The 23,517-nt window shown below is 41.0% G+C and overlaps 1 protein-coding gene and 1 pseudogene across 6 annotated transcripts; both read right to left on the bottom strand.

Annotated features, from left to right (window-relative positions):
* Positions 1 to 446: 446 nt before the first annotated feature.
* On the bottom strand, positions 447 to 21,780 carry LOC114118272 (olfactory receptor 51M1-like). Of its 6 annotated transcripts, none has more exons than XM_060399395.1 (4): positions 21,635 to 21,780; positions 14,621 to 14,736; positions 4,627 to 4,801; positions 447 to 2,208 (listed from the first exon to the last, which is right to left on the bottom strand). In XM_060399395.1, exon 4 carries the CDS (start codon positions 2,191 to 2,193, stop codon positions 1,207 to 1,209), a length of 987 nt encoding a protein of 328 aa, XP_060255378.1. In that variant the 5' UTR covers positions 2,194 to 2,208; positions 4,627 to 4,801; positions 14,621 to 14,736; positions 21,635 to 21,780; the 3' UTR covers positions 447 to 1,206. The 6 variants fall into 6 exon arrangements, with proteins under 6 accessions (XP_060255378.1, XP_060255375.1, XP_060255376.1 ...); XM_060399392.1 differs by having other exon boundaries at positions 4,627 to 4,828; XM_060399393.1 differs by having other exon boundaries at positions 4,627 to 4,828; positions 21,563 to 21,780.
* LOC105613974 (olfactory receptor 51B6-like) lies at positions 20,686 to 21,725 on the bottom strand (annotated as a pseudogene).
* Positions 21,781 to 23,517: the final 1,737 nt, after the last annotated feature.

A 23,517-nucleotide genomic window follows, 5' to 3' on the forward strand; every position in this document is an offset into this window, starting at 1 on the left:
CCGCCTGAGCCACCAGGGAAGCCCTGAATCTCACTTTATGCGTATATTAATATATTGAGGAATACATTTAAATAATTATTCCTTGAGTATCTGAGACAATTGTTGCATTTATGGAGATTTACTGATAAACAAGGCATGAATAATCTTTCTAAAGAGCTTAATTTAGGAATCCAGTGTGAAGGACCAAGAAAGAAACTGAACTAAGACACAGAACAGTCCATTACTATGAAACAAATGTTACAACTGGAAATGCAGGATTCTGAAGGAGAAGATAGATGGAAAATCTGCTTTAGTTTTAGAGAGAACCTGTCATGAAAGTGTCCATGAGAAAGCAACTTCAGCGCTGACTCCAACATGAATTTTGTTTAGTCACAGTAGGGGCAATCTTCTCTGCCAATTTTAGCTTCACAACCTCTTTAACAGTGGAATTATGACTTAGACTTGTCTGTGATAATTTCCTTCATTGGAGCTTTATTGCATTTCAGGTCATTAAACAAGATCTCACAACTAGAATGCCCAGAAGCAAAGACTATCTTCAGTTGCTGTCAGCAAATCCATAGGAAAGATAAAATCAGAGATGAGAAGAGTCAGGGGTGGGATCCAGGGTGTCTATTAGATGAACAAAGCCAGAGGGAGCACATCATGAGAAACATTTAGAGGAGTTCAACCTGAATGAGCCATTAGGAAAGAGTGCAGGAGTTCTGAATTCTTCCAGTATTATTCCAGAGGGTGAAGGATATGCTTATCCAGAATAGGAACTGAAGGGTAATATGCTGCCCAGGGAGAGAAGAAGGAAACAGTCCCAAGGAACCATGGAAGGAGGTATGTTACTCAAGTGTATCCAAACAACTGACATGTATCTGTGCTTTACTAGTTTCTGTTCTGGTTGCTTTTTAATTTATTGCTCCTTTTAAGTTTTTATTCAGTTTCCTTTAGTTTTAGTTTTTACACAAGGCTCAAAAGGTCTTCCTTGGGGGCATTTTTTGATGTTGCCAAAACATCTAGGTCTTATATATACATAGAATACCATTATAATTTAAGCAAGAGAAAATCAGCATTGCTAACTCATAATTCAAGAGAGAAATTCATCCATACTTTATTTAGGGAAGTGAGTAAAAATCTTGGGAAACATAATTGGTACTAAATGCTGTAGATCTTTGGTCTGATTTGGGACGTTCTTCAGGGTACCCAGTGGAATTTTTAGGCTCATGACTCAGCATTGGCCTTTCTAAGACCCAGGAGCTTGCTGATGGCATGGCGGATCTCCTTGGTTTTAATACTGTATATGATTGGATTAAGCATGGGAGGCACAAAGAGGTAGACATTGGCCATAAAAAGGTGGACAGCAAGTGGGGCATGTTTCCCAAAGCGATGTATCAGGGACAGTCCCACCATGGGCACAAAGAATACCAGCACAGCACAGAGGTGTGAGGTGCACGTTTGGAAGGCTCGGAGCCGTTCCTCTTTGGAGGCTAGTCTTGCCACTGTGTGCAAGATGACCCCGTAGGACAGTGCAATGAGCACCAGGTCCAGCACCACAGTGAACATCACCAGTATCAGCCCGTACAGGTTGTTGAAGGTGGTGTCTGTGCAGGCCAAGTGTATCACCTCCTGGTGCAGACAGAAAGAGTGGGAGAGGACTCTAGACCCACAGTAAGGGAAAGTCTTCAGGAGAAAAACAATGGGTACAGTGGCTATAGGTCCCCGCAGGATGACAACCAGGCCTGCCCTGAGTACTCGCTGGCCAGTGATAATGAGTGAGTACCTCAGGGGATAACAGATGGCCACAAACCGATCAAAGGACATGACAAGGAGCACTGAGGACTCCATGAAGGAAAAGGAGTGGATGCAGAACATCTGGACTTGGCAGGCTCCAAAGTAGATGCCATGGGACTTGAACCAAAAGATTCCCATAGTAGTGGGCAAGGTGGACACTGACAGGCCCAGGTCAGTGAAGGCCAGAAAGGAGAGTAGATAGTACATGGGTGTGTGCAAGCGAGGGTTGGTCTTAACAATGATCAGGATGAAGCAGTTGCCCGAGATGGCCACGAGGTACATCAGAAAAAAGAAGATGAAGATCCAGTGCTCGACGGTTTCCAATCCGGGAAAGCCAGTGAGGTAGAGCAAGGGGCTGAGCTGCGTGAGGTTGGGCAGGAGCACGATGTGAGGATGGAGGGGATACTGGGCTGTCATTCTTCAGGGGCTGAGCTGAGAATAAATGGAAGTTCTGGTTATTAATTCTTCAGTTTCATAAACATGCACACCATTATAAGCAGAATCATCACCATCATCAGCTTTGGCATCTTCTACTTCACTACTGTTTCCATCATCCAACTACCTGATTGAAACTTCCTTTGAAAGTACCACACCTTCATCAGTTTTTCTCTGTATTTTTATTTCTACTCAATCTTCTTGGCTGGCCTCTTTTAATTGATGAGCCCTTAAATATGATCATCCTCAACCTCAACAATTTTCGGTCCATGCTGTATAGTTTCTTCCTCAAACAACATCATCCTCAGGACTTTACTTAAGATCTTTATGTTCACAAATATCAAATGGCTATAATTCTCTTCTTTTGGTTTGCAGACTCATAGATCTTACAGTAGGCTAAGATTCTGCATCTAGGAATTTCATAGTGATTTTAAAAACATGTTAAAATTTAACTTATAGTCAGTTCCACCAACAAGCTTTTCATGTATTCATTTTCACTAACTTAGTAGTAGAACTAAGTTGGAGAAGAGATATACATTTGGGAGGTATTAATATACAGAGGAGGAAACCAAAGAAGTGAGGATAGAGAGAAGTTTCTAGTTTTGAGTCCTGGGCAAACTGAAATTTAGAGTTGGAGAAGAAAAGGCTCCACTAAAAGTGAAGGAGGAACATAAAAGCCAGTTAGAAAGCAAATGAACAGGAGACTGCGGTCTTGTATGAAGTTTCAAGAGGTATTCATCATTCATACATGATGTTACCAAGGGTTCAGATTCACAAGGACTGGGGCAAGACTAAAGGATTGAGTAGCATGGAAGTTACAGCTGACTTTGAGAAGAGAAGTTTCAGAGGAGGGGTTGGGAATAAAATTACCCTCGCCTACTCCAGAAAGACTATGACCTTGTTGATATTCCTACTTCCCTCTGCTGTAGTCGAAGCTGCTTCTGGGCTTGAATGATCACAGTTCCCAAGTATTTTCCACAGGGCGACTTGAAGTGGACAGCCATGTAGTATCAATAAAACATTTCTTAGGGAAAAAGTATGTCTAGATGTTTATGAGCTCAAGGGGAAGAGACAGAGGACAGAAAGATGAGAGCAATGTAGTAGAACCCAGGCAGTGATGAAGGCACATTTGAGCTTTATGAGTCCAAAGTGGGACCAGCTTAGTGCTTAGGTGTGTTTTTAGTCACTGAACCACCTGGATCCAAAGAGGGCAGTCCTAGTACGATGTACTACTCTGTATTTACCCAGCCCTTTCTGCTTTGATATCCTTCTAAATTCATATTTTTTCTGCTATAGACAAAAAGCCCATATTGTTTTTTTCCTACAGTTCCCCATATATACATTTCTTGTTTCTATTCTTTATATTGCTTTATAACTTGCTTTTTAAACAGAAACCACTCGCTTTTTTCACCAGTGAACATTTGCTGATCCTTTAAGATAGCACAAATATTTCCTCTAGCAAATCTCTCTTGAGACCATGACTGGGGCAGTTCTAGTGAGTTTCTCCAGGAAATGGAAGATTATTCTCTATGCTTAACTTGCAGTGTGTGGCTAGACTTATGCATATGCAGATGGAACCAACCCTGAGCACAAGGATATGAATCAAACACCTTGCCCTGAACCAAGGAGAACCTTCACACAGTGGTCAATTTCCTGTCAACACACCTCTTGTGGCTAGAGTGGCAGAGGGCTGTGAAGGAGGGAGAGTGTATCCCAGGTGCTAGGGAAGTCACAGGGGTACCTGTATTATTAGTACAGGGCAGAAGCTTCTATGCTTAATTGGTCTGGCACACAAAATGCACTTAATGTGTGTGCTGTTAAGTGAATAGCTGTTTGGTGGATAAGAGGAAAAGGGAAGGCTATATGTAATAGCCAGCTTTACCAGAGAAGAGTCTATGGAGACCTGAGGGTTTGTGACATTCTAATGGCATTTGAAGGCTGATTCCAGACAGGAGCCAGGAAGGAATTGGCCTGGCCATGGAGACTATGGTCAGGAGGAGAGAGGCACCTCTCTCTCAGACCCAAGAAACATGATAGTGCAGATGGCCACCCCCACTTCTAGAGTGGGCAAGCCTTGATCCCTCTCTGGCTCTGGGTCTATGCAAACACTGAATATCAGAAGTGAAAGTGATTCTGTGACAGCCTGGATCCCAAAATTTCATTTTGCAAATGAAAAAAGCTAAGCAAGTTCCAATATAGGGAATAAACCTGTCTAAAGTCATTAGACATAAAGTCATTAGACATAAAGTGTTAGGTGAGGAGTGAGGATGAGAACTCAGACCACCTCCTTCCAGGATCATTGCTTTCTTGGAAATCTCTACATTTCATTCTCCCTGTATTTTCTCCCTTTCTTTTCCTACGACCCCTTAACACCCACCCCTGAGACCCTGGCACAGGACAGCAGTAGAGACTCACCAGCAGCTGCTAACTTTTAAAAAGAGAAGCCAGGTCATCTGTACTGAAAAAGGACGAGGGTAGGCAGGATGGCACCAGTGTCACTTGAGGGGCATCAGGCTGGGTCTGTCATGGAAGAATTTATCCTGCTCCTTCCTCTGTGTGTGTGAAACACCAAGGCTCCACCTGGGAGAAGCTGAGGAGAAACAAACAGTCCCCGGGGCTGGGGGCCCATGGGCAGGAGTCGTCATGACTCTCCTCTCCTTTGCCTTTATTCCTCACTCCTTCCATGGGCTCACCTGAGGGTGGAGAGCCCTAACTTTATAGGAGTCAGTCTCCAGGCTTCAGCTGCTGACAGGTATGCGCTGCAGGAATCCTGGTGCTCTCTTACTTTACCCACCAATTCTGCTTTATGAAGAAACCAATCCGAGTCACCTGCCACCTCATTTATTCCTTTCCTTTGTTCATTAGAATAAGCCTACAGTTTGCTAGAGTGGTTGTACATAATATATGAAGATTATCCATGCAGCTTCCACATCAGCTATAAATTGCTCATCTTCCTTGCAGGGCCACACCTACCTCTGACCCAAAGTGCTCTCACTCTTACACTCATTTTTCTACCCATTTCTGTGTTTCCTTTTACATGATCATTAACTTCCCCTTTACCTCTACCATGGACAGTGTCTTTGAGTTTAGTGGCCAGTCAGAAAACCTTTTACATTTATTCCCACCCAAATACCTGTCCAGGCCAGTGTCTCAGGCTTTTCCAAGGCTCTTTATTCAGGAATAAAATATACAAGAAAATATTTGTGACCTTTTTTAAGACAAAATATCAAAAAGTATAAAGAAAAAGTATTCAATAAACTCAATTTCATTAATATTAACATCTGCTCTGCTCTTCAAAAAACTGTTGAAATAAAAGTTAAATTCAGAGATTGGGCAGATATTCTTTACAATATACACACTTGAAAAAGAGCTTGCATCCAGATTAGGTAAACAACTCTTACAACTCAAAAAAAACTTTAAAAATCCAATAAAGCAAACAAATCTTTAATTTTCACAAAAGAAGATAGTTAACTGGCTGAGAAACATAATCAAATTATTCATCATTAGGGAGCTGCAAATTAAAACCATCATAAAATGCCCCTCTTTTCACACCAGAGCAACTACAATTGAAACAACAGAAAATGACACACTGTGTTGTTATAGACATGGGGCCCCTGGAATTCTCATGTGTTCATTGTGGGAGAGTGAAATCCTTTCATAACTGGAGAGATACTCGAGAGTTGAGATATCAAAGCACAGCATGTTTTATAAATCTCTTAAGGTCTCATAGCTGATAGAAAGGGTCAGAATCTGAATCAGAACTCAACTCTACAAAAATGCAAGTCAGTGATGTGTTAGACAAGGTCTTAATTTTTCAGTCCTTCATATTATCTATTGGAAAAGAGTTTTCAGACTACCTTATTATTTTGTGCTTTTCTCTATTGCACTTCAAAGGTCATGTTTATTTGCAAATTGAAAGTGCATGGCAGCCTGCATGAAGCAAATCTATCAACACCATTTTTTCCCCACAGCATTTGCTCGTGTCTATGTCACATTTTGGTAATTCTCCCCATATTTCACACTTTTATATTATTACTATATTTTCTGTGGGGATCTGTGATCAATGATCTTTGATGTTACTATTATAATTATTTTGGGCTGCTGCCAACCACTCTGATACAAGATGACAAAACTTTATCAGTAAATGCTCTGATAACCGCATTCTGACTGCTCCACCTACAGGCTGATTCTCCATCTCTCTCCCTCTCATTTAGCCTCCCTATTCTCTAAGATTCAACAATATTGAAGTTAGATCTCAAAAAATAAGCCTACAGTCATCACTAATTGTCTAAGCAAAAAGAAGAGTCACACATCTCTCACTTTAAATAAAAATCTAGAAAAGATTAACCTTAGTGAGAGAGGTGTGTAAAAGCCAAGATAGACTGAAGACAGTCCTTTTGTGCCAAAAATTAGCCACTTTGTAAAAGAAAAGTTCTAGAAGGAAAGTAAAAGTGCTACTCCAGTGAACACATGAATGATGAGAAAGCAAAACAGCCGTATTGCTGATATGGAGAAAGTTTCCATGGACTAGATAGAAGAGCAAACCAACTTTGACATTCCCTTAAGCTAAAACCAAATCCAGAGCAAGGCATTAATTCACTTCAATTTCATTAAGGCTGAGAGAGGTGAGGAAGCTGAAAAAGAAAAGCTTGAAGCAAGTGGTGGTTGGTTAATGAGGTTTAAAGAAAAAAACATTTCTATAACGTGAAAGTGCAAGATGAAGCAGCAAGTGCTGAAGTAGAAGCTGCAGTAAGTTATTCAGAAGGTCTAGCTAAGATAATAAACGAAGGTGGCTACATAAAGCAACAGAGTTTCATTGTAGATGAAATGGTCTTATTTTCAGTTCAGTTCAGTTCAGTTCAGTCACTCAGTCGTGTCCGACTCTTTGTGACCCCATGAATCGCAGCACGCCAGGCTCCCTGTCCATCACCAACTCTTGGAGTTTACCCAAATTCATGTCCATTGAGTCGGTGATGCCATCCAGCCATCTCATCCTCGGTCGGCCCCTTCTCCTCCTGCCCCCAAACCCTCCCAGCTTCAGCGTCTTTTCCAATGAGCCATCTCTTCACATGAGGTGGCCAGAGTATTGGAGTTTCAGCTTCAGCATCAGTCCTTCTAAAGAACACGCAGGGCTGATCTCCTTTAGGATGGACTGGTTGAATCTCATTGCAGTCCAAGGGACCCTCAAGGGTCATCTCCAACACCACAGTTCAAAAGCACAGCCTTCTTCACAGTCCAACTATCACATCCATACATGACCACTGGAAAAACCATAGCCTTGATTAGACGGACCTTAGTTGGCAAAGTAATGTCTCTGCTTTTGAATATGCCATCTAGGTTGGTCATAACTTTTCTTCCAAGGAGTAAGCGTCTTTTAATTTCATGGCTGCAGTCACCATCTGCAGTGATTTTGGAACCCCCAAAAATAAAGTCTGACACTGTTTCCACTGTTTCCCCATCTATTTCCCATGAAGTGATGGGACCAGATACCATAACAGCTTGATTTATACAATATTTTTGCATACTAAGTTCCTCAAAGCTATAATTCTCAACTTTTTCTTTTTGCTTACATTTACTCATCATATTTCTGTCCTTAATTCCACCTGGCTAATACTATTCTTGTTGTTGTTCAGTTGCCCAGTCACGTCCGACTCTTTGTGACCCCATAGACTGCAGCACTCTAGACTTCCCTGTCCTTCACCAGTGCCCGGAGCTTCTTCAAACCCATGTCCACTAAGTTAGTGATGCCATCCAACCATCTCATCCTCCGTCATCCCCTTCTTCTCCTGCCTTCAATCTTTCCTAACATCAGGGTGTTTTTCACTGAGTTGCTCCTCTCATCAGGTAGCCAAAATATTGGAGCTTCAGCATCACCAATAGTCTCTCCAATTAATATTCAGGATTGATTTCCTCTAGGATTGACTAGTTTGATCTCCTTGCAGTCCAAGGGACTCTCAAGAGTCTTCTCCAACACCACAGTTCAAAAGCATCAATTCTTAAGTGCTCAGCTTTCTTTATAGTCCAGCTCTCACATCCATACATGACTACTAGAAAAACCATAGCTTTGACTAGACAGACCTTTGTCAGCAAAGTAACATCTCTGTTTTTGAAAATGCTGTCTAGCTTGGTCATAACTTCTTTTCTTCCAAGGAGCAAGTGTCTTTTAATTTCGTGGCTGCAGTCACCATCTGCAGTGATTTTGGAGCCCAAGAAACTAAAGTCTGTCACTGTTTCCATCGTTTCCCATCTACATGTCATGAAGTGATGGGACTGGATGCCATGATCTTAGTTTTCTGAATGTTGAGTTTTAAGCCAACTTTTAAACTCTTTCTTTCACTTTCATCAAGAGGCTCTTTAGTTCCTCTTCACTTTCTGCCATAGGGTGGTATCATCTGTGTATCTGAGGTTATTACTGTTTCTTCAAGCAATCTTGACTGCATCTTGTGCTTCATCCAACCCTGCATTTCATAGGATGTACTCTGCATATAAGTTAAATAAGCAGGGTGACAATATACAGCCTTAACATACTCCTTTCCCAATTTTCAACAAGTCTGTTGTTCCTTGTTTGGTTCTAACTTGCTTCTTAACCTGCATACAGATTTCTCAGGAGGCAAGTCAGGTACTCTGTATTCCCACCACTTGAAGAATTTTCCACAGGTCTTACACTATTTAAGAGCTGTAGAATACTGTTGATACTATTCTTATCTGTTAATTATTGTTACTTCTTGGCATCCATGATTATAACCATAGCATCTTCTTCAGGATTCCTCATATAGATTCTGACTTCATCATCTTCTGCTCTATCTGGATAAAAAGGCTCATTTTAATTACCAAGGAGAAAAAAAATTCTCCTCTTCCCTTCAGGTTTTTATGGTTGGTGTAAAAATTAAATTGATATGAGACCGATTATCAGGTAAAAATCATGTGAAAATTTAATTTCATGTATGGGAGAGAGCAGGAAAACTGAGCAACTCTTTGAAGTGGCCGAAGCCCTCAACTTAAATGCCATCCTCAGCTAAAGATGAAAGAGGATTTTGAGGGTAGGAAAAGTCAAATATAGAAGATTACCAGAAAAAGCACAGTTAGTGAGGTTGTCGTTGTGATTGTTATGGGGGTTTAAGTCATTGCCTTCTGCATTGACAAGAGTTTCTGGTTATTTAGTCATCCTCAGCTAGGGAGATACCTTTACAAATGAAGCTTTCCCTTACAAATGTAAATGTTTCTTACAAAACAGGAACTTCTAGTTGGTTTTCAGAATTTCTCTCAGGCCTGTTGTTTCTTAAAAAAACCGTATGCCAAAGAGACATATTATGGCATGGTAAATTCTGCTCATCTACCATACATGCAGTTGACCCTTAAACAACACAAGTTTAAGTTGCATGGATCTACTTATTCATGAAATTATTTCAGTAAATACATATAATAGTAGTACATGATTCAGGATTGGTTGAATCTATGGATAGGGAACTGAGGATATGTAGAGATGACTTAAAGTTATGCATGGATTTTAACTGCATGGCGGATGATGCCCTTAAACCCCATGTTGTTTAAGGCTTAATAGTATATTGTACAGATCTAACATGAAAAAGAACTAGCTAAGAAATGATCAAACAGCATAAAATAGTGCTCAGTTCTGTAATTGGCCTAAATGATTTTGCATTACATTGGATTATTTAATAATAATCAAATCCCTCATTACCAAGCAAGTAGTTTTATTTGCATGCAAAGCTGTTGCTAGCCTAGTAATATAAATAATACTTTGTGTCTACCTTCTCTTTTTCCATACTTTTATCTTTTCCCTCTTTTGTTTTCACTGTCTTCAGATGTTTTCCTCCAATAAAACATTAGCCCATAGATTTTCCTCAAGTTTTGTTTTCTAAAACTTTCTCTTATTTTGATTTCTGTCATTCAATTGCAGAGAAGGCAATGGCACCCCACTCCAGTACTCTTGCCTGGAAAATCCCTTGGACGGAGGAGCCTGGTAGGCTGCAGTCTATGAGGTTGCTAAGAGTCAGACACGACTGAGCGACTTCCCTTTCACTTTTCACTTTCATGCATTGGAGAAGGAAATGGCAACCCACTCTCGCGTTCTTGCCTGGAGAATCCCAGGGACGGAAGAGCCTGGTGGGCTGCCCTCTTTGGGGTTGCACAGAGTCGGACACGACTGAAGTGGCAGCAGCAGCAGTAGCAACATCCAATTGCACTTTGTGAGGAGAAATTCTTAGATACCAGCCTAAAGTTGTAATCACTTATTGTATTTGTGTTTTTAAAATTTGCCTTCCTTGTTAAAATATAAGCATTATAGAGGCAAAGCCTACTTGCAGTGGTAGATCCCTGGTAACTAGTACTTATTAAAATATAGGGGGTTTCTGTTAAATAAATAAATGAATGAATAATTTTCATTGACCAATTGAATAAAGCAGAATGGATATTTTCTGTCATTAAATCTCAATGCTGGATAATGGAACAGTAACATATCAAGAAATGTGCCCCTCTGGAGATTTGAGTTTAATTTTCTCTATAAATGACACTGACCTGATGTTCCTGCCACTTCAGTCTATATAGATAACATATGTGTTTCTGCCTCACTTTTCTGTAGCAGTTCCTGCCTTGGCCTGTTAGTATAAGAGGTAGATGTGTTCTTCACCTATGTGATGTCTCATAGGATTAATAATCCAAAGTCTGAAATTTAGGATTTACTTAAAAGATCAAGACTGTCAGTGATAGAAACAACAAGTATGAAAAGGCAAAAAGATAGGATATTGAAAGATGAATTCCCCAGGTTGGTAGGTGCCCAATATGCTACTGGAGATCAGTGGAGAAATAACTCCAGAGAGAATGAAAAAACAGAGCCAAAATAACACCCAGTTGTGGATGTGACTGGTGATGGAAGTAAAGTCCAATGCTGTAAAGAGCAATACTGCATAGGAACCTGGAATGTTAAGTCCACGAATCAAAGCAAATTGGAAATAGTCAAACAGGAGATGGTAAGAGTGAACATCGACATTTTAGGAATCAGTGAACTAAAATGGACTGGAATGATGAATTTAATTCAGATGACCATGGTATCTACTACTGTGGGCAAGAATTCCTTAGAAGAAATGCAGTAGCTCTCATAGTCAACAAAAGAGTCTGAAATGCAGTACTTGGATGCAGTCTCAAAAACGACAGGATGAACTTTGTTCATTTCCAAGGCAAACCACTCAATATCACAGTAATCCAAGTCTATGCCCCAACCAGTAATGCTGAAGAAGTTGAAGTTGAATGGTTCTATGAAGACCTACAAGAACCTTTTAGAACTAACACCCAAAAAAGATGTCCTTTTCCTCACAGGGGACTAGAATGCAAAAGCAAGAAGTCAAGAGATACCTGGAGTAACAGACAAACTTGGCCTTGGAGTACAAAACAAAGCAGATCAAAGTCTAACAGAGTTTTGCCAAGAGAACACACTGGTCATAGCAAACACCCTCTTCCAATAACACAAGAGAAGACTCTACGTATGGACATCACCAGATGATCAATACTAAAATCAGATTGATTATACTCTTTGCAGCCAAAGATGGAAAAGTTCTATACAGTCAGCAAAAACAAGACCGGGAGCTGACAGTGGCTCAGAACCTGAACTCCTTTTTGTCAGATTTAGACTTAAATTGAAGAAAGTAAGGAAAACCACTAGACCATTCACATATGACCTAAATCAAATCCCTTATGATTATACAGTAGACAAATAGATTCAAATGACAAATAGATTCAAGGGATTATATCTGATAGAGTGTCTGAAGAACTATGGACAGAGGTTCATGACATTTACAGGAGGCAGTGATCAAGACCATCCCTAAGAAAAAGAAATGCAAAAAGGCAAAATGATTGTCTGAGGAGGCCTTACAAATAGCTCAGAAAAGAAAAGACACTAAAGGCAAAGGAGAAAAGGAAAGATATACTCATTTGAATGCAGAGTTCCCAAGAACAGCAAGGAGAGATAAGAAAGCCTTCCTCAGTGATCAGTGCAAAGAAATAGAGGAAAACAATAGAATGGGAAAGACTAGAGATCTCTTCAAGAAAATTAGAGATACCAAAGGAACATTTCATGCAATGATGGACAAAATAAAGGACAGAAATGGTATGGACCTAGCAGAAGCATAAGATATTAAGAAGTGGCAAGAATACACAGGAGAACTATACAAAATAAGATCTTCATGACCCAGATAATCATGACAGTGTGACCACTCACCTAGAGCCAGACATCCTGGAATGTGAAGTCAAGTGGCCTTTAGGAAGCATCACTATGAACAAAGCTAGTGGAGGTGATGGAATTCCAGTTGAGCTATTTCAGATCCTAAAAGATGATGCTGTGAAAATGCTGCACACAATATGGTAGCAAATTTGGAAAACTTAGCAGTGGCCATAGGACTGGAAAAGGTCAGTTTTCATTCCAATCCCAAAGAAAGGCAATGACAAAGAATGCTTAAACTACCATACAATTGTACTCATCTCACATGCTAGCAAAGTAATGCTCAAAATCTTCCAAGCCAGGCTTCAACGGTTCATGAACCATGAACTTCCAGGTGTTCAAGCTGGTTTTAGAAAAGGCAGAGGAACCAGAGAGATCAAATTGTCAACATCCGTTGGATCGTTGAAAAAGCAAGAGAGTTCCAGAAAAACATCTACTTTTGCTTTATTTTTATGCCAAAGCCTTTGACTGTGTGGATCACAACGAATTCTGGAAAAGTCTTAAAGAGATAGGAATACCAAACCACCTGACCGACCTTATGATAAATCTGTATGCAGGTCAAGAAGCAACAGTTAGAACTGGACATGGAACAACAGACTGGTTCCAAATCAGGAAAGGAGTATGTCAAGGCTTTATATTGTCATCCTACTTATTTAACTTATATGCAGAGCACATTATGAGAAATGCTGGGCTGGATGAAGCACAAGCTGGAATCAAGATTGCCAGGAGAAATATCAATAACCTCAGATATGTAGATGAAAGTGAAAGTGAAATCACTCAGTCGTGTCCGACTCTTTGCGATGCCATGGACTGTAGCCCACTAGGCTCCTCTGTCCATGGGATTCTCCAGGCAAGAATACTGGAGTGGGTTGCCATTTCCTTCTCCAGGGGATCTTCCCGACCCAGGGATCAAACCCAGGTCTCCCACATTGCAGGCAGACGCTTTAACCTCTGAGCCACCAAGGAAGCTTGACATCCTTATGGCAGAAAGTGAGGAAGAACTAAAGAACCTCTTGATGAAAGTGAAACAGGAGAGTGAAAAAGTTGACTTAAAGCTCAACATTCAGAAAACTGAAATCATGGCATCCGGTCCCATCACTTCATGACATGTAGATGAGGAAACAATGGAAACAGTGAGAGACTTTATTTTGGGGGCTCCAAAATCACTGTAGATGGTGATTGCAGCCATGAAATTAAAAGACGTTTGCTCTTTGGAAGAAAAGCTATGACCAACCTAGACAGCATATTCAAAAGCAGTGACATTACTTTGCAGACAAAGATCTGTCTAGTCAAAGCTATGGTTTTTCCAGTGGTCATGTATGGATGTGAGAGTTGGACTATAAAGAAAGCTGAGCACCGAAGAATTGATGCTTTTAAACTGTTGTGTTGAAGAAGACTCTTGAGAGTCCCTTGGACTGCAAGGAGATCCAACCAGTCCATCCTAAAGGAAATCAGTCTTGAATATTCATTGGAAGGACTGAGGCTGAAGCTTAGACTCCAATACTTTGGCCACCTGATACGAATAACTGACTCATTTGAAAAGACCCCGATGCTGGGTAAGATTGAAGGCAGGAAGAGAAGGGGATTACAGTGGATGAGATTGTTGGATGGCATCACCTACTCAACAGACATGACTTTGAGTAAGCTCTGGGAATTGGTGATGGACAGGGAAGTCTGTGCTGCAGTACACGGTTTAGCAAAAAGTCAGACATAAATGAGTGACTGAACTGAACTGAATGATTATTGTCATGGTTGCTTTTAAGTCATGATTTGGTAGCCTGTAGCATTTTCTTCCAGAGAAGGCAATGGCACCCCACTCCAGTACTCTTGCCTGGATGGAGGAGCCTGGTGGGCTGCAGTCCATGGGGTCGTGAAGAGTCAGACACGACTGAGTGACTTCACTTTCATTTTCACTTTTCACTTTCCTGAATTGGAGAAGGAAATGGCAACCCACTCCAGTGTTCTTGCCTGGAGAATCCCAGGGACAGGGGAGCCTGGTGGGCTGCCGTCTAGTCTATGGGGTCGTACAGAGTCAGACACGACTGAAATGACTTAGCAGCAGCAGCAGCAGCAGCAGCAGCATTTTCTTAAATATTTTCTGTTTTTCTCCAAGAATCACCTGTAGATGCTCTACCAGCCACAAGGTGGCAGGAGTGTTTTATGGAACTGCTGACTCACCTGGGGCCATCCAGGAGTCACTTTGAAGGAAGAACTTGCAGACCGGATGCAAGGAGGGTTGGAGATAGATGAGAAAGTAAGGTCTCTTTCCCCACTTCTTTTTCCCGATGGTAATGCTAAAAAAAAAAAAAAAAAAAAGTCGCTTTTCTTTCCATTGTTGACAGAAAAGACAACAAGTGCATCACTAAAACCATGGACTTCTTTGGGGATCTTAGTCTATATTCACTTTAACCCAAGAATGCACACAGCCAGCATTGCTCTTAGTGTAGCAAGATGGAAACAGCCCCACACAACTCCTGCCTCCAACCAACAAGACTGTATGTTTGAGTTTTTTATATACGTGTATCTAAGTGTGAAGAAACAAGGGCAGGGGGATTAAAAGAAGGAATTCTCTCTAAGGAAGGTATGAAGGTAGAAGTCAGGGGTCTTTCAATTTATTTTTAATGTGTATGAAGTATATCTATTATGTTATATTTGTATCATAGAACTATTTAAATTATTCTTGGAAATTTTAAAAGATTCAATTATTTACTCGTTACATGATCTTAAAGATTTTTTAAATCACCAGATTTTTTAAGTAAAAATAAGATGTAAAAAATCTTTTCTTAATAATGAATCTAATAGTGCTACGTGTGGCTCATAATGGCTGCTAAAATACCATGGCTCATGGACTTCTAACTATAAATCATCATTCCTTGCCTAGCATCTCACACATAAGCACTTACATCTCTCATGCTGGCCTCTTAGTGCTAGATAATAAGCAGGTGCTTAAGTTACATTTGTGAATGAATGAATGTGCATATGTGTGCTAAGTCACTTCAGTTGTGTCCGATTCATTGTGACCCCATGGACTGCAGCCCTCCAGGCTCTTCTGTCTGTGGGATTCTCCAGGCGAAAATACTTAGTGGGTTGCTATGTCCTAAATACCTACCTTTAAAAACTTCATCCTTCTTATATGTCTAATTCTAGATCCTGATCATATAGCTATATATATAATGATATCCAAATATTCTAGCACAGATTCTACTTCAGAGTCACTTAACAAATGTTGATAAATGAGGGTCTAATCTGGTCCACATAACTGACACATGACCTAGGTTTCTTGGAAGTCTATATGCTAGATATGTGAGGGTCACAAGAAAGACATGTTTTTGAGAAGAAAAAAAAAAAAGTTTTTCTTTCAACATCCTCAGAAGAGAGTTCCTCTGATTCCTCGTGAAAATGTGCAAATCCAACATTCTACTCTCAGGAACACTTTGGCCTACAGAAGAAAGCCACCACTAGATCTGTAATCTTGGTTCTTCCTGTTGCTAAGCATTAACAGCTTAAATCACTCAGTGTCAGGAACCTCAGAAACCTTCTCATAGGGGCTTCCCTAGCAGTCCAGTGGATGAGACTCTGTGCTCTCAATGCAAAGGAACCAGGTTCAATCCCTGATGAGGGTACTAGATGCCACATGCTGCAGATAAGACTTTGTGTGCTGCAACCAGAGATCCCACACGCCCCAAGGAAGACTGAAGATCCCATGTGCTGCAACTTCGACCTAGTGCAGCCAAATAAATGAATAAACATTAAAAAAAAAATCTTCCAATAAATTGAGCTAAAACCTCCACCAGCTCCCATTTTCTCACAGCGTCCTTGTAAGAATAGAATGCAAGTCTTTCCATTAAAATATCTCGCTATCAAGAATTGTGCTTATAATCAAGTTTTGAAAAAGTCTTGGCTTTCTTTGACAGATCAGACCAGGTGTCTCTTCATCCTGAATATCAAACGATCCCATTTTCACAAAATTTCTAGTAATAGTAATAATAATAACTAAACCATCTATAACATTTACTATGAGCCAGGAATGATTAGGCGCATTACATGTATTAGTGCATTTAATCATTAAAACAATCCAACACGTGAAAGAGACCAAACAGATTAAGTGATTTGCTGGAGTACAGCCAGAAAGTGAAAAATGGCATTCTACACCATAGCATCTGATTTCAAAACTATTGCACTAGCTTAGTCAATCCTCAAGGAAATCAGCTGAATATTCATTGGAAGGACTGAAACTGAAGCTGAAGTTCCAGTACTTTGGCCACCTGATGTGACGAGCCAACTCATTAGAAAAGACCCTGCTGATGGGAAAGATTGAAGGCAGGAAGAGAAGGCAATGACAGATGACAAGATGGTTGAATGGCATCATCAGTTCATTGAACCTGAGTCTGAGCAAGCTTCGGGAGATGGTGAAGGACAGGGAAGCCTGGTGTGTTGCAGTCCATGAGGTCGCAAAGAGTCGGACAAGATTGAGTGGCTGAACGACAACCAATGTATATGCTCAGTTGCTCAGTCGTGTCCGAATCTTCATGCCCCACAGACTGTAGCCCACCAGGTTCCTCTCTCCATGAAATTTTTCAGGCCAGAATATTAGACTGCGGTGCCATTTCCTACTCGACCCAGGGATCAAACCCAAGTCTCTTGTGTCTCCTACATTGGCAGGCAGATATTTTACCATGAGCATCACCTGGGAAGCATATGTATGAAGAACCATGAAAGGATAAATTTTCGAAAGCCAGAGAGGTTGTAACTGGACTGGGGCTTCCCAGATGGCACTAGTGTTAAAGAACGCAGGAGATATGACAGACTTGGATTTGATCCCTAGGTCGAGAAGATCCCCTGGAGGAAGGTATGGTAAGCCACTCCAGTATTCTTGCCTGGAGAATCCCATGGACAGAGGGGACTGGTGGGCTATAGTCCATAGGGTCACAAAGAGTAGGATACGACTGAGGCAACTTAGCACGCACACACATACAACTGGATTATCCATTCTGAGCCATATTAATGCTTGAAGATACACCAAATATGAGCAAGCTGGGGGCTCCACAGAAGCAAAGAGCCAAGTGAAGCTTGGGTTACTAATAAGGTATAATTGGAAGAGGGAGTAGTTTTGCTCTGGCAGAAGTAAAACTTTGAAGAATGTCTGACTCTTTACTAACTGCTGAGTCAGGACTGGGAAATGCCTCATCTTGATCAAGATTTGGATATGAGACCTGAGACAATGAGAAGAGATACAGGAATAACGCTTAAGGAAAAGAATACATTAGACAAGCCCATTCACAATTTCTGCTCTGCAAATAGATTCATCTGTGCCATTTTTTAGATTCTACATTATATGCATTAATATGTGATACTTGTTTTCCTTCTTCTGACTCACTTAGCTATGTATGGCAGACTCTCGGTGCATCCACATCTCTACAGATGACCCGATTTCATTTCCTCTTACGGTTGAATACTATGCCATTGTATATATGTACACATCTTCTTTCTCGAGGAGTGGGGAAGGGGAAGTAAGATGAATTGGGAGGGTAGCACTGACATATATATGCTACCATGTGTGAAAAAAAAAGCTAGTGGGGCCTGCTGTAGAGCACAGGGAGCTCAGCTTCCTAGATGGATGAGATGGGAAGGGCGGGTGTATGAGAGGGAGATCCAAGCAGGAGGGGATATATGTATACATATATTGACTGGCTTCATTGTGCAGCAGAAACTAACACAACATTGTTAACTATACTCCAATAAAAAATTATGGTAACACTGAAAACTGTGCCGATAGAATGTAAAAGGACAGATGGTATTAAAAGAAGAATACATCTGGATGTATATATTTTGCTAGTGTCTCTGTTGTGATGAACCAGGGAATCAGAAACATGATTTTTCATTTTAACTTCAAAAACCTCTGTTTCAAGTGGCTTTATTCCAGTTAAAAGTGAAATGACTAAAACCCAGTGGTTAAAGGACTTTGGAAGTTCACATGGCAGTACTCATCATAGCTTCTCTTCCATCTGAACCATATTGAGACCTCAGAGACTATTCCTTCCCCCTTTCCTAGAGTCTTTACTTCTGGGTCATTCACTGTAGGGGAGGGGGAGTATTTGCAAAGCGTGGGAGGGGAGTAGTTAGAGACCATAAAGTCTGTGCCTAAGAGATTAGACCCCAAGTGCTGGAAGGAGCTAGAAGTTTGGGCCTGTGTTGCTTGGCTCAGATAACAGCTCCACCTCAACTTGCATTCACAGGAACTCCTTTTGGGACTGGATAGGAGTTAGTCACTGGTGAAGAGTTGTTTTCTTGAATTTAAAATTTAATTCCAGAGATTTCAAGTCCCAGAGGAACACCCTGATTTCCTTTCTTCCTTTAGCGTCCTATTGACAGAGAGACCTTCCCCTAGACTCCTTTCTGGGCCTCACTTCAGTTTTCTAGCTGTTTCTCCTTTGTCTTCTATACTCCTTTTGCTCATTTTCCTTTCCCTTTACTCCACTGACCTTTAACTGACCACCTAAGGCCTGTTCTGGTTTCTTTACTCACTGCTTATCTCGCCCACTTGGGCTCATCTCTAAGGCATCTAAACTTTAGCATCAGCACAAAGCTGGACAAGCAATTTATGTCCCTAAGGAATTCTTGAGTTATCAACTTCCCCATGGTCATGCTTCCCCACAAGGTGGTAGATTGATTCTAAGCATGCTAAGCACCCTTCTAACAAGCTCCTTGCAGTGCTTCAGTTTGTATGTTAACCAGAGCAGAGGACGGTGCTGGTATTCCCCTCTCCATCCTGCACTCATGCCTCCTATGGCCACCTTCAGACTGCTCAGATTCCCCCAGAGAGGTAGGCAGAGGTCCTCTATGAATGGTTAGGGACATAAACTTCATCCTGTCAACAAGTCAACACACATCGAGCACCTATGTGGTGAAACAAGTAGATCTCTGCACCCATCTATAGAGGGCTTAACTGGATTAAATCATATATTCTGTCTAGGTGATCTCAAGCCGCATTATCATTCTGAGGCTGTGTCCTTGAGGCAGCTTCTAGTAGAGCGCACAGTCCAAGTACAGGGAAAAGGAGCCTCTGATTGCCCACGTCCAGCTCACCAGTCAACTGGTGGTCACTTCCACCTTTCCAAAACCCTTGTGTTTCATTGTCTATCTCTTGTTCACAAGAACATATTTCGGTTCACTTTAATACTTGTCATTTTAGTCATAGGTCCTGGCTCTTCAGCTGGTCATAGAATCATGAACCTACTCTCCTTAAGCCTCAAAATCAACTTTGCTCAATATTTGAAGCTAGAAAGGGTAATTTTTTTCTTCTACTTATCAGCATTGCCTCCATCCTCTCTTTTTCTCCCCACTTTATCTCCAGTCAAGTAATGTTGTTGGTAAAGATAATAATATAATTATATATCTGTTGTATTATTTCTCTATATGTACATATACTGGTAAGTCAGTAGGTAAAGAATCCACCTGTAATGCTGGATATTGTCTGCAAAGTAAGAGACCTGGGTTCGATCTCTGAGTCAGGAAAGTTACCTGGAGAAGGAAATGACTACCCAATCCAGTATTCTTGCCTAACCCTAACCTTATTTTTCCTATGGAAATCCCATGGAGAGAGGAGCCTGATGGACTACAGTCCATAGGGTGGCAGGAGTCTGGCATAACTTAGTGAATAAACCACCACTACCACATATATTACCAGTGATAACAATAGTATTTAATAAATGTTTATTAAAATTTTCACTGACCAGACTTAGATATAATTAGATATACTTTTCCTAGAGTTGTCATTTTAAACTGAGGAGAATAAGTATCATTGCTCCACTTAGTGCAATTTTCTAGAAACTAGTTCCATATGAGAAAATTTTCAGCAACTACATGTCTGGAGTTGAGTGAGTTTTTCCTAAATATATCAAAGCCTATACATACAAAACATATTGAAAAACACTGAGCTTTGATTTAAATACTAGTGGCCCATACTGTAAATCCAAGAATCATATATTGGGTGCCATAGGTTCATTCAACAGAACGAGTTATCTGGGAAAAGAGCAAAGATCAGTTGGACAATTGAAATATATGTTTAGTATATGCATATTATATAATATGCAATTCAGCTACAAATGGATAGTGTGATATGATCCTCTAAATAGCAGAGAGGTTGGTTATATTAACTTGGTTTTCCTTAGTTGCTACCATTAACAAAGCTGTCATCTTGCCCAAGTTGCCTGAATTATTCTTCAGAGCACAGTGTGTCAAAGTTATGCTCTAGAATGAAGCAGAGAGAAAAAACCAACTATACCAGTCTGGATCTGCTTGGTTTTAATGCTGGAGGGGACAGGATTCATAAAAAGTGGGAAAAGGAAGCATATAATGCTCATCGTGATGTGGACCACATGAGGAGCACGTCTTCCAAACCTATGACTAAATGTCAGACCAACTACAGGGGCATCGAATACCGGGAGGCAGCAGATGTGTTGAGGTCCTTGGCCCTTTCTTCTCCAGAAGCAATGCCCACGACAGTCTTGAGGATCAAAATGTAGGAGCAAAAGATGACAAGGAAGTTCAATAAAACCATTGCCAATACAACCACAACAGGATAGAGACGATTGACTATGATATTGGCACACAGTAAATTGATGACATCTTGGTGTAGACAGAAAGCATGAGAGAGCACATGGGATCAACAATAGGGGAACCAGGGAAGGTGAAGAATTATTGGCTTAATTGACAGCCTGGCCCTTTTCAATACCCCCATCCCAATCTTTATTACCCTGCTGTTGGTCAGGATGGAGGTATATCTCAAGGGGTTACAGATGGCAATGAAGCCGTCATAGGCCATGGCAAGGAAAACACCAGACTCTATGATAGAAAGAGTATGAATAAAGTAGGCCTGAGAGAAGCAGGCCCTGTGGCTAATCTCTCTGTGATTCAACCACAGGATCCCCGAAACTGTGGGCATCATGTTCAGTGTCACTCCAAGGTTGGTGGCTGCCAACATAGCTAAGAAATAGTACATGGGCTCATGGAGGTTATGGTAATCCCTAATGGGAAAGAGAAAGGTTCCACTACCAAGAAGCATGGAGACACAAACCCTCAACAAAGGAATGGAGATCCAGCGATGCGCCTTCTCCATACCTGGGAAGCCAGTTAGCAGAAACAGAGGCAGTGGTGGTGAGCACGTCCTCCCCCAGGAAGTCCACTTCCTACCTGCCCAGAGCCTCGCCTCCAGCCTCTTCACATTCACTTTGCCCCACAAGCTAATGATAGCAGCTTTCTTCTCGGCAGTAAAATGCACCATGATGTCAAGTTTTGGAGCTTACAAGTGATTACAGAAGCATCAGAAGCAAGTCTGTGCTGCTGCTGGATGCTGTGGCCTTTTATTCTTTACTGCTGAACTTCTGCTCCCTGCTCCCTCTTGTCTTAGAAGTCATTGGTCAAGGTTAGGCTGTGTCCCTCAGGGGTGGAGTCAGGTCAGCTGATGGTCAGCAAGGAAGATGTATATTGAGTGTGTGATAACCTGTTGGTTCCTGAGACATCCTTCCTTTGTTATGTCCTCCTCCATCCTCAACACTATTTTCCACTCATTCCCCATTTTTCCTCTCAGCTCTTCCCATGTCATCCTCCACAATGGCATCCATCTCCCCCATTCTCCTTCTCCCAGAATGATCCATGGAGTGTAGCTAAGCACCAGACAAGGAAGGAGCTCTATTCAAACCATTTTAGTATTGGTTAAGGATGGTGAGATGGTGACAAGGACAAAAACATGCTCAAGATAAAAAATACTATTGTAGACAAGAAACTCAATCAGTTCTAGCTCTCTTGGGGAGTGGACTATAGCCAAGCTCTGGATTATAGTTTTCCAGGGATGAAGAAAACAAAACAACACACACATATATGATTACTTCAGGAAGCTGAATGGAAATGCAAGGGATCTGCAACAGAAATAAGAGCTCAATCCAAATTAAAATATCCGAAGGTTATTTCATAGAGAGAACAGGCAGAATAAGCTTGCATCTTGTGCTTCCAGGGAACTCTGTCCATTTCTCTGTGACAACAAGGGAAACTGTCTACTCTGGAGACATTGCCCTGAGTGTTCTTCTTGATTTTCTCTACTTATTTATACCAGCGAGGCAGATAAGAAATCTGAAATTATTTAAAACCATGATTTGTGATCACACTGAGGAATACATGAATTGATAAGAGAGGCTAGGAGTTGGAATATGTTTAATGTTTGTTGATGCCACCAGTGATGGAGACTTCAAATTTCTCTAGTGCCCTTGTTTTGTTTTGATTTTTGATGTCCCTGTTGTCTGTAGGCTTCCCTAAGAACACATCATCATGAAATGAAGTATGCAAATTTTTCAACTGCAATCTGCTGTTATTATACTGGAGTCCTGTTGATATGATGGTAAGGAATGGTGGAGGAGAAGCAGCCTATAATTGCATAATTAAAAAATCAGCCTTTAGTGGATCAGTTTGCCTGGGCTGTGACCTTTATTTCTTAGCTTCCCCTCCCCCTCCCCCCCCCTGCCCCCACCTTAAGAAAAATAAGAAAAGACTCCCTGGGCTAGACTACATAACCTAGGATGACACAATTTGAGCTTGAGAGAGCAGATATTTTATCACTAAAGTAGAAGACCAATGAAAGGACAAGAAATGTCTGGCTACACTGTGAAGAAATAGCCCTTGTGCGACTAAGAACATCTTTTTATCTATATTTGGTTTGTAAGTGTTCAGCAAATTCTGGATTTCTATATTTAGTTTCAGGTGTTCAGCAAATTGATTCAGTTATACAGTAAGCCCCCATATATGAACTTTCAAGTTGCAAACTTTCAAAGATGTGAATTTGTGTTCCATCGACTTCAGATGTGAGTGAGATTGTGGCTTGCTTTCCATCTCCTATTGCTGATGATCCTCCAGCTCTACCATCTCCCACCTCTTCTCCCTTCTCCAGCCAGTAACTCCTCTTGCCTGTTCACTCGATGCCAGCCCCTGTATGCCAGCTGCTGTGCTGTACTACTGTAGTTTTCAAGATAGTATGCTTTAAGATTTAAAATGTTTTCTTTATTTTTTGTATTTGCTTTTTATGT

This window comes from Ovis aries, chromosome 15 (genome assembly GCF_016772045.2).
Source record: "Ovis aries strain OAR_USU_Benz2616 breed Rambouillet chromosome 15, ARS-UI_Ramb_v3.0, whole genome shotgun sequence".
In the NCBI taxonomy this organism is placed as follows: domain Eukaryota; kingdom Metazoa; phylum Chordata; class Mammalia; order Artiodactyla; family Bovidae; genus Ovis; species Ovis aries.